This window comes from Melozone crissalis, unplaced genomic scaffold, assembly GCF_028551555.1.
Source record: "Melozone crissalis strain CALT ecotype California unplaced genomic scaffold, PUWL_Pcris_2 ptg000045l_1, whole genome shotgun sequence".
In the NCBI taxonomy this organism is placed as follows: Eukaryota; Metazoa; Chordata; class Aves; order Passeriformes; family Passerellidae; genus Melozone; species Melozone crissalis.
In genome coordinates this window covers 5691882-5703055 of record NW_026535823.1, presented here as the reverse complement: position 1 = coordinate 5703055, position 11174 = coordinate 5691882, and the positions used below count along the sequence as shown (strand labels likewise).

Sequence of the window (11174 nt, the reverse complement as noted above, 5' to 3'; positions counted from 1 at the left end):
GTGCCTCCAAAAGCAGGGAGGGGAGAAAAGCTTCAGTGCGCTCCTGGCGGTCCTGCCCTGCTGCAGCCCCGTGTCATGTTCCTCCGGAGCCAGCTCCTGCCCCGCAGATAAGAAAAATTGTGGAGGGGCGCGGAAGTGGGGGAGAGGCTGTGCCTAAGCACGAAAAGGGGCTGGCTGGCTCCAGCTGAGCGAGTTTCAGCAGTTTTAGCTCAGTTTCAGCGTTTGATCTTCTCCAGCCCCTGTGCAAAGCAGTGTCCGAGAGGAGCCCTGGCAGGCAGGAGGAGGCAGCACGGATGATTTAAGGAGGAGGATCTGCCTGTGAGGCTCTGCAGGAGCCTGACACAGGGCAAATCCAGGTGGCCTCCAATGCTCTCCCCTCCAGGGCCCCTCCGTACCCCTCTCTCCTGACCCTCCTTGCTAGTCCTGCTTTCATCCCCTGTCATCACTCCCGAGCCTCCTGTGCTCACAAGGGTTATACAAGTGCAGTGTGGAAGGCAGAAGGACGGTGTTTGAAATGCTGCTCTTGCCATTTCACATCCTGGGTTCAGGCAGTGTGGTTGTTTCCCCGAGGTGCAGAGGAGGTTTTGAGTACTCTCAGCCTATGTGGGAACAAGGATATGGGAGATGAAGTAGTCTTGAGTCACTCTCAACATTAACCTGTGTCTGGGAAGGTTTGGTAACTCAACTAATTAAATTCATCTTAAATCTTGTTAACAAAGCCACCACAACTTACTCTCACCCTCCTACTAATTTCCAATCCAATTCTCTCAATTTTTTTTTTTTTCCTGCTGCCTTTATTCAGACCATGAAGTAAAGCTGCCACTTTGCACATGGGCCAGCTGGTTCTGCTGTGGGATAAGTTGTGTGTGAGCAGGCTGAGCCTGGCCTGTGCAGCAGCCCTTTGTGGCCTTGCATTCAGCTCTGCCATCACAAGGGGCTTTCCCCTTGTTGCTTTCCAGTTTCACATGTCCTGCTAACAGAGAGCGGGTCTGAACTGCCACCAGGCAGTGTTTAAAGATTCAGGAGTTTGAGGATCTCCCCTGTGGTATCACCCATGGTTTCATCCCAGCTGTCTCTCCATAGCCAGTGTTTTCCATTATAGGATGCCAATCTTGTTTGGGACTGATTCACACTCATCCCCTGCCCTCTGGAAGTCTCCTGGGATTATTTCAACCTCTTGTTTCATTGGATTTGGTTCCATCAGCCAACAGTTTCCCAAAAAATCTCCCAAACACAATCAGGAGGGGAACCACAGGCCTCTGGAATGGAGGAGCTGTGCTTGTGGCTGCTGTTGCCTCAGGTCCTGATGCATTCTCTCCCAACTCACCTGTCACAGGTAAGCAGCTGCCTTCTCATGGGGAAGGTCTTGGGATCATGATTATAGAGGCTGCAAGTTAAGAAAGATGCATGTGGGACTGGTCTGGTGTGGAGAGGTCTTCAGGCACCTCTTTATTTCCCTGTGTGTGCTCCTGCTGCTGCCCAGCCTGCTGCAGGGAGCCTGCTGCTTGCCCCAGAGCAGGAGCAATTGGACTTTTCTCCCTGTGAGGAGGAACCTGTGTGATCCAGGCACTCTGCAGACACAAGCTGTGCCCAGGACTGTGGCTGATCCTTGTTTCTACTGCTCTGGGCAGCCCTAAGGATTCAGCCCTGCTAACACAGAGATCAGGGGCTTCCTTCAGCTCAAGCTGTCATGGTCTGGCCAGGTCTGTTCCCCTGTGGATGTTGCCATGTCCTGGGTTTTGTTTCCCAGGGGATGGAGCAGATCTCAGAGGACTGTGAGCTGTGTGAGCTGTTTCCATCCCTTGTGCTCTGCTGTCCTGGTGCCTCTGCACTGGCTCCCAGAGGATCCTCAGCTCTTGAGTGCCCTCAGGAGGGACGTGCAGAGCCTCTCCTCAGCCTCAGCACCACTGCACAGTCCAGCTACAGCAGGGAGAGGCCAGGGGGATGCCTGCCATGGCTTAGCCCCCTCCCTCTGTGGGGAACACACTTTTAAGCTGCGTTCTTTGAGCCTTTTCATGGACCCACGTCCCACAGGCTGAGGCCAAGCTCCTTTGTGTGGTTCATTGTCCAGCTGCTTCCCCTGCAGAGGCTGAGGTGGGAAATAAAAACAGCTTCCAGCTCCAAATATCTGCAAATCTCAATTACAATGGAGGTTTTGTGGGCCAGAAAGTGGCCCCCGAGGGAGCAGCCCTGGGGAGGGTTGAGCTGCAGATGAGCTCACAGGAGAGATGTGGCTGAACTGGGTTCACTCCTCCTCTTCTTTGTGCCCTGCCTCCTTCCACTCCAGCCCGTGCTGGTGCAGAAAGGTGAGGAGGGATGTGGCAGGAATGTCCCTGTGCCAGGGGCAGGGATGCTGCAGACAGCACAGGGTGATGTGCCACACCCGGGCACCACTTGGGCCACTTGGCTTTAAACGCTGAGGGTGACAAAGCTGCATCAGCTCCAGGACAGCAGCATGTTCACAGGGATAATCAGCACTGATTTTTTGGTGGAGCAGACCAGGCTGGCCTTCCAAGACTGGTTTTGCCTCTCAGTTGTGCTCCTGTGTAATTTTCAAGGTGATTTTTAAGATTGTTGAACATCCTTTCCTGCAGAGATTGGGACGCAAAAAAACCCCGCCAGAGCACCTTTCTGCCTCTGAGTTTGTTCTTAAAAAACTTTAAAAATATTTTAAAATACTTCAGTCTTAAATAGGCAGCCCCATTTTTGCATCAAAAAACAGTGTTGCTGTACCTGGGGACACTGGATTTTCATGTAAATCTGTGGTGTAAGACCAAGTCTTCTCTTCTGGCATCAAACAGGAGATGGGTGATGTTTACTTCTGGGAATCAATCACATGGACATCCATGTGAAGGCAGGTGCCATTGTTATGGATGTTGTTGTCAGGAGACTGAAGAAAATCCAAACTAACAGGGTAAATCCTTTCTTTTCCACACCTCTCTCTGTTTAGGCTAGAGCTGGGCAAAATAATTCATCACAAAAGTAAAAGTTTGAGTGTGCTGAAGTGGTGGAATATGAAGTGGAACCAATCTGTTGAAATGAGAAATATTTGCTTTTCGTATTTCTGAAACATTTCAGTTGTCAGTGGATTTCAGCTTCATTTATTATCATTACATATTATGCAAACCCCAGTGTACTTCAGCCTGGGTTGAATCCAGCAGCTCTTTGGGGGTTTGTTTTTAATTTTGCCTCGGTTGAAAAAGCTGCAAATATTTGCCCCAAACAACTGAGAAAAACGTTGTTTAGAGTTTTTCCAGGAAAAGCAAATATTCACTTTGTTTGCACAGCTACAGCCCTGACCTAAAGAAAACTTTGATGATCTCTTTAGCTTAATGAAAATAGCTGAGAAAAAAGAATGGAATACAGTCAGACTTCACTCTCACTTTGCTGGCTTCTTTCACAATCTCACCATTTATTTTTAAATAGAAATCCTGTTCCAGAAGCAAGCAGATATTTGTCTTTAGAAGGCCATAAAAATATCTCTGTATTGGAAGAACTCAGGTGGGTGACACTTTCAGCCTTTGCATACCTGGGCTCTGCATTGCAAACACAGTATGCAAAATGGACAGAGAGAACATTAAAATACAGATTTCCACCAAAATACTGGCATAGCATGATTAATGCTCTGCTGGTCCTTACATCAACACCCTGCAGAGCAGGACACAGTGATTTCTCTCACCCAAGTAGTGTACAGCAATAGAAAAGAGGGAGAGGAGGAAGCAACCTGTATCTTCTATCAAACCATGGGCTCCAGCAGGTGGTTCTCACATTTAGCCCAATGTTTATCACAGTTAAAACCCCTGTGGTATCTTGTCTTCATGTCCCAAACCAACCAAAAAGTCTGTTCTTTGGCCAGAACATGAACAAATAACCCTCCCTCTTCCTTCATTTTGTCCCCTCCTCCAAGTTAAGGGCCACTAAGGTCCTGGGACAGGTCAAGGCACATGGCTGGGGGAAAGAAGAGACAGGCTGTGGTTTTTGGGGTGCAGGGCTGCACCTCCTTGAGCCCTTGGTGGGGCAGATCAGCAAGGCACTGTTGGCAGGAGACCCATCCCACACCAGGGTCCAGCTGCTGTGAGGAGCACCCTGATGTGCAGCTGCTAAAAACCACTGTGGTGCTGTGGATTTGTTCTTTTTGCACACAGAGCCTGGCTCTGCAAGGCCACATCTGCTGCAGCTGCTCCTTCTGCACAGGCACATGGGGCTGGCCCCTGGGGCTGCCCTTGGGTTATTATAAATGCTGTGACCTGCACCTGCCCCTCCAGGTGTTCCTGAGTTGGCTGCCCTGCCCCACAGCACTGCAAAAACACAGTGTGGGGAAACCACAGTGCTTCCAGGACTTGGATTTCTCTTCCTAGGATGCAGAAGAGGAGGCACAGAAAATCTGTCAAGAATTTTAGTGTTAATGGCAGAGATTTGGTCTTTACCAGCTAACCCAGCTCTGCTTGCTTTGGGAGATGCCAGAGCTCCATCTGCCTGGCAGGGAGGCAAATGTACCCTTGGAGGGCAAGGAGCTGGTGTGCTACCCTACATGGTTGGAAATACCAATGTTAACATCCACATTCATCAATAGAAGTCACCTGGGGAGAGGCTGGGACAGGCTGCCAGCCCTGCACACAGACCAGAGATCCAGGTAAGAACAATCTGTTGTGTGGGACCAAAGCATCAGCCTGAGGAGAGAGTCACAGCCTTTGTGTGGCAAAGGGATTGAGGGGACTTGTTTTAGAGAGAGGAAGCATTACATTACATTGTATTATTCATTTTTTCACCTGTGCAATCCCTTGAGGTTTCACACTATCACAGTGGCAGCAAGTGTTTCACTGCTCTCTGGTTCTAGAGCTTATTCCCTGTCATAGGGGATCCCCTCCTGGGATCCCTGCCATTAGGGTAGTGTTCGAGTGCTGACAACTGGAATTTCTGGTAATTGATGTTTAGGGGATGTCTGAATTGCAGGTTTGTTTGAGGATCTGGGCTTTGCCTGGTGTCAGTCAGGCTGTGCCACTGGGACACTACTGGGGCTGACTGGTCACACCCCTGACAGGCAAACTGCATTTCTTTTTCAAGCATGCCTTCAAAATGTTGGGCCTTGAGGAATTTGACCTTTCTGTGTTCCAGCAGCTCCCTGGATAAAATATATTGTGAGACTGATGTACACAACTTTAGCAAGCTGAGGGGCAGGGAGAGATGAAAGAGCTGCTGAATCCCAGCATCTTTCTGTCACACTAATTGTGAACATTATTTGTCTATTTCTTGACAGAAACACTGCCTGCCAGGTCCTGTTTTCCCTCCTGCATCCCCATACATTGATGTTCCTGCCAGGTCCTGTTTTCCCTCCTGCATCCCCATACATTGATGTTCCTGTCAGGTCCTGTTTTCCCTCCTGCATCCCCATACATTGATGTTCTTGCCAGGTCCTGTTTTCCCTCCTGCATCCCCACACGTTAGTGTTCTCCTGTGGAACTCTAAAACACCCCCTGTTCCCATCTCCCAAAAGGAAGTGTGTGTATCACCTCCAGGACTCAGCTGCCCAAATATCCTGGATCAACTTGTTCCTGTCAAACTCTTCCCAGGAACCTACAAGAAACAAACTGAAGAGACGAAACACCAGTGGTGCCTCTGCCCGTACCAGAGCCAGCCAGGAGCATGTTCCCAATCCTCCTCGGGGCTCTGGCCATTTTTGTCCCTAGGCTTTGGCAGAGCAGCCCCGCTCCTCGATGGTCGGCACGGGGTGAATGGGCAGGACCAGGTGGGAGATGCGGCTCCACAGCCCGCTCAGCTTGTCCGAGTCCATGCGGTCGTAGGAGCCGGGGCTCCTGGCGCCGGTGAACTTGGCCCAGAGGAAGTCACGGACCCTCTCCTCCACCTGCCGGAGGCTGATGTGGCTCTCCAGCACGTCCTCCTCCAGCAGCACCGTCAGCAGCAGGGCCACGTCCTTGAAGGCGGCGGTCTCGTGGTCGCAGTACTTGTAGAAGATGAGGGTGGCGCCGGCGGGCAGCAGCTCGAAGCGGTGAACCACGGCGGCCCGGCCGCCCGCCTGGAACGCCTCGCTCAGCTCCGAGTCCACCTGCAGCTTGGCCTGGTCGCTGTGGAGCGCGGCCTTGTCGCTGCCCTCGACGTGCACCGTGCTGCCGTGCACGGCGGCCGCGTAGCAGTCGGCCAGGCGGGCGCTGAGGCAGCGCAGGGTGCGCTCGGCGCGGCGCGGGGCCGTGAGGATGACGATGGCCGGCTGCGAGGGCTGCGACGCGTTCAGGTGCTTGCGCAGGAACTTGCGCCCGCGCAGCCACAGCTCGGGGCTCTGGCCCGGGAAGCTGAGCTGCAGCAGGTCGAACTGGGACTGGAATGCCTCCAGCGTGGGGTTCCTGCGGGGCTGCTGGGAGCTGGAGGTGGGGCTGCCGAAGCAGAATATGCAGAAGCCCAGCACTGTGAGGCCCAGGATGAAAAGCCCTGTGCAGCAGGGAGAGACACAACACGGGGAACAGCAGTCAGTCCCAAGTGACCCGCAGTGACATGCTGGAAAGTGGCTACAATGGCTGTTTCTCCCCTCTCAGAGCTTCCCCCTGCACTAGGAAAGTGGAGCAAGTTGGTCAGGAAAGGTGAAAAGGCTGCAGGTCCCACTCCAATATGCCAGGTGAGGGGATGAGGGCAAGGATTGTGCAAACCTTCCTGAGGAAATTGCAGCTGCCCACAAGCTTTCCTCTTTTCTCCTTTCTCTGTTTTTTTTAGGTTTGTGGCTGTAGTGCTGCTTTCAGTGCCCTCCTCCATGCTATGAGTGAACAAAGGCCACCCTGCTTCTGCTCAGAAAACAGACACAATGGCTTGTGTCCCTCTCCAGGCAAAGCAGAGTCTCCTTCTAACAGGAGAAAAGTGTTGATGCAGATCAGCATCATTGCTCCTGCTTAGAGCCCCAGGACAGAGCAGGGGAGGGGGACCCTCAGCACAGCAGCCCCCCAGAGCTCCCAGGACATCCCAGGGCACTCACAGCATGATGACCACAATATGCCAGCTTTTGAGGCTGAAGAGCTGCAGGGGAAGCTGCCACTATAGGCTTGAACTGAGCCTGTATTTAAGGGGATGTTTTTTCTTTCAAACCCTCAGAAGAGGCTGTGAAAGGTCTCGAGAGAGAAGAGTAATTAAATGTGCTTTATTACTTGCTCCTGGAGGATCAGTGCCTTCTGGTCGATGAGTAACATGCAAGGGAAGCTTCTTTTCCTCACCTTTCCACAGGAGGGACTTTTTGGCCTTCTCCTGCTCTCTGTTTTGGGTGGTGATGTTCTGCAGGGAAGACAGAGTCTCTGGTTTTGGGGCTGTGTCCCCTGCAACAGGAGAAAAGAAATGTGTCACTCAGTGCTGAGGAAACAAGTAAATGGAGCTGTAGTAAGCAAAGCAGGAGCTCCCAGCTGAGGAAACACTGCTTTGGGTTAATACTGCCCTGAGTCTTGGCTCTCTCCTCTGGGGCTGGGCAAGGAGAAAGACAATGCAGAGTGCAGTGTGGCTTCATGCCTTTCACAGCACAACAGGAACCAAAGAAAGAGAGAAGCCAATTAATTTCTTATCCCTTTCAACTCCAGGGAAGTGACAATGGCTATGAGAGATCTCACCCCATTGCTCTAGTGCCTGTGGGAAATGCAGGAAGTGGAAGAGCAGCAGTGTGCAGCCCCCAGCTCACCTTTTGGTCTTTTCCTTAACGTGCCTTGGGACCCGCTCTCCTGTGTTTCTTGCCCTCTGGGTGCCTCTGGCTCCCAGTCTGGGACAGTGGCACTGCTGCTCTTCTCTGCCAAGTGGCCCCTGAGGACATCTTCCACCCCAGTCACATCCAAATGTGTCACTTCACTGCCAGAGCTCCATGCCTTGCTTGTTGATGAGGAATCTTCCTCTGCTTTGCAGAGACTTTCATGTTGCCCAATTGTCTCCTGGTGCTCCCGTGGTTCCTGGTAGACAGGGCTGTCTCCTTTGCTTTCCACACTCTCATGGCCCAGCCCAGCTGTGGGGAATAAAATTCACAGACCTGCACTTCGTCTCTTTGAGCCCAAGAACCAACAACTCTTTCTCCTGCTCTGCCTCCTCTAAGGCAAGGCCCAGGTTATCAGGCCCAAGGGTGGAGAGAGACTCACCTCCATCCAAGTCCTGTTTTTCCAGGGGTCTTTCTGAGACACCTTCTCTTGTTTTGTCAGACTCTTCTGGCAACACTTCAATTTGCTGGGCAGGTTTCTCCTCTAGTGTGGGACCAGCTGAAGCCAGGAGTGTTGTCTCTCCCCCACCAGCAGCTGATTCACACACTGTAGACTCCTCCTCTGGTTTGCAGGATGTCTCAGGCCACCTGCCTGTCCCTTGGTGCCCAGGTGTTCCCTGGGTGGGCTTTTGGTGCTCAGGATGCTCTGCTGTGCTCCCCACCTCAGCCTGGGCTGGTCCAGCTGTTGGGATCAGAGTTCACAAGCCCAGTGAGCCACGCAGGAGTGAAGAATGCCCAGTGCTTTACCACCACCCACACAACTCCCAGTTCTGGCTCTGCAGAAACGTTTACCCCCAGTGAGATGGGAGAGAACAGAGTGACCAGAGGTGAGAAAACTCTTGGGTTGAGTGAAGGGAAGGAGGGAATCAGGATGCAAAGGCATCACTCACCACCTCCTGCAAGCAGACTGATGCCAGGCCAGTCTCCCAGCAATGGCCACCTCGGAAGCCACCCCCTTTCTCCCTTTCTGTCTTTGTCCCATTTTTTTGTTGCTGAGCATGATGCTATATTGTGTTCAATGACCCTTTTCCCACCTTGGGTCCCTGCCCAATCTTCTGCACACCCCAGGGTATTTGCTGGGCAGGGGCAGAAAGCCTTGATGCTGTATTCAGCAAAAGCCAAAACACTGCTCTGTTTTCAACATTTCTTTCTCTAAGCCCACAAATCCAAACCACAGACCTTGCAGCTGCCATGTTAAAGCTAACTCAATCCCAGCTTATGTCCTAGGTGGGATGGGCAGGCAATTCCTTCCTCCAATGGTAGGATATGTTACCACATCTTCCACAGACAGTGGATTTTCACAGATAGTGATGGATTTGGAGAATTCCTAAGGCTGTGGTTGAGTACAGTTATGCCAATGCACTTCAAGCATCTGTCTGAATGTAAATGATAATTCTCATGCTCTGTGTTTCTGTGCTGGATCTGCTCTCCCAAAGAGCTATGGCAACATTTAATTGGAAACAAACACTGGAGCATAATTCAATAGAGAGACCCTGCAACTGAACAGCATCTGTGACATATTCTGACTCTCACAGAACCAAAGTGCAGCTCAAATTTCAGGCACTATTTGTGACAAATTGCTTATGAATGATCAAGCACTACATAAATGATTAGGCTATAATTATTAAAAGGGTGAGGAACTCCCTCCTAATTTGAAAACAGAGAAAAAGCTGCACTTGTCACTTGTCAGAACATTATTTTTACATTCTTTGTTGCTGATTATTACAGTGACACTTCTGACTATCTAGGACAGACCTGAGCTGGGGATGGCATCGCTTTATCACTGACACACTCATAGGTACTAGTCATAACAAGGCTCCCACAGAATGTAAGTACACGGTAGAAACAGAAACATGAGGAACTTGGAGATATCCTGCTGTTCAAGCTGGGCACAAACTACTCCCTGCCCTGCCTCTTCCACAGTTTTTCCAGCCAGAGGTGGTGGAAAACTGGCTTATTATGTAAGGATTTGCAGATGGGAAGCACCAGGATGGGGGGAAGAAAGCTTTTCCAGTCTGGATCTCGCTCTTCAGCATTCCTTGTGCTGCCATCTTGGGACACAGAGTCTAAACCTGTCACAGATCAGAATCCAAAACTGAAAGTAACTTGTTCATCTTTCACCCTTTAAAAAATGACAGCAACTTGCTTTCCTTGGCCTGGAAAAGACGGGATTCTTTTACTGGTTTGTTTTTCTTCTGCACAGGTTTCTCATGTCACTGGCAGCAAAGGGATTTTCCTAGATGGAGCAAGCAAAGGATTCACTTACCTCCAAGCAGATCCACTCTCGGATTCTCTTCCATTTTCCTTTTCCCCCGGAGTTCTGCCTTCTGCTCGGTTTGGTTTCACTTTCTCGGACGTTCATAGGGAGCTGTGTGTCCCTGCTGTTCCGGAGGCTGACCGAGTCCTGCCCTCCTCACAGCCACCATCCCGTCCTGCTCCGGCCAACTCCAGCTACACGCCCACAAACCTGATAAGCAGAAACACCGTGAATCACGGTGGGGGAGGCTCCTCCTCCGTGATTCCCAAGGTGAAAATGGGAGGATACGAACCTTCAGCCCGCGGGCTGTCAGCTATTTTGCTTCCCGTCAGAGCAGGGGTTAATGCACACCGCATTTATCGCGGGACACGCCAGGGGGGTGAGGCACTGCTGGCTCATCCCACGGACGCCAGGCCGGAGTGTGGGGCTCGGCAGCTGCCCCGGGAGCTTTTGGGGCTGGTAGCTCGCAGCCAGGCCGGCACGGAGCGATGCCCTGCTCCTGCTGTCGTTCCCCCTGCCTGCTTCCAGCGTGTGGGATCTGGAGGCGATGCGGCAGAACCCCCCCGCGGACCCGGAGCCGCAGCCTGAGCGAGCCCCGCACGCCCCCAGCCATGATTCCCCCGGCTAAAGCCCTTTGGGACAGGGCACAGACGGAGCCGGGCTCGCAGGTGTCACCCAGGCTTTCTTGGAAAACTCCCAAGAAACTTTCCTCTCTGGAGAGCGGTCCGTGCGGTTTTCCGCACAGGAATCTCCAGCCCAGGCTCCGAAAGCAGCAGCTTTTCGGCACCGGGGGACCCCTCGGCCCCAGCAGTGTCCCCACACACGGTTCGGGGCTGGGGGGGTGCAGCCGCTGCCCCGCCGCCCGTCCCTCCCCTCCCTGTTCCCGATGCTGACGCTCCGGCAGGAGAAGGAAATCAGCAGAACAAAGTGGGGCCGCTTACCCAGGCAGGTTCGGAGCCGGTCAGGGCGGCGATCAGCAGCAAAGCGGCGGCAGGAAGAGGCCAGCGCTGGCCTTTCCCCTTGCCCTCCGTCCCAGAGGCCCTTTGGTGGCAGGGCACCAGCGCACACCCTGAATGCTCCGCTGGAAACGTGACGGTGAACCCTGCCCTTCCCTGGCTCCCGGCTGCCTGCTGGGAGCTGTAGTTTTCCTTCCCGCAGTCATTCTCGGGAGCCTTCAGGAAACATTGA

The 11174-nt window shown here is 52.5% G+C and overlaps 1 protein-coding gene across 2 annotated transcripts; it reads right to left on the bottom strand.

Annotated features, from left to right (window-relative positions):
- Positions 1–4210: 4210 nt before the first annotated feature.
- On the bottom strand, positions 4211–10970 carry LOC128943063 (torsin-1A-interacting protein 2-like). 2 transcript variants are annotated; one of them, XM_054285835.1, is made up of 6 exons: positions 10928–10970; positions 9996–10196; positions 8112–8411; positions 7667–7981; positions 7149–7313; positions 4211–6444 (listed from the first exon to the last, which is right to left on the bottom strand). In XM_054285835.1, the coding sequence occupies exons 2-6, from the start codon at positions 10027–10029 to the stop codon at positions 5684–5686; spliced, it is 1575 nt and encodes a 524-aa protein (XP_054141810.1). In that variant the 5' UTR covers positions 10030–10196; positions 10928–10970; the 3' UTR covers positions 4211–5683. The 2 variants fall into 2 exon arrangements, with proteins under 2 accessions (XP_054141810.1, XP_054141811.1); XM_054285836.1 differs by having other exon boundaries at positions 7215–7313.
- Positions 10971–11174: the final 204 nt, after the last annotated feature.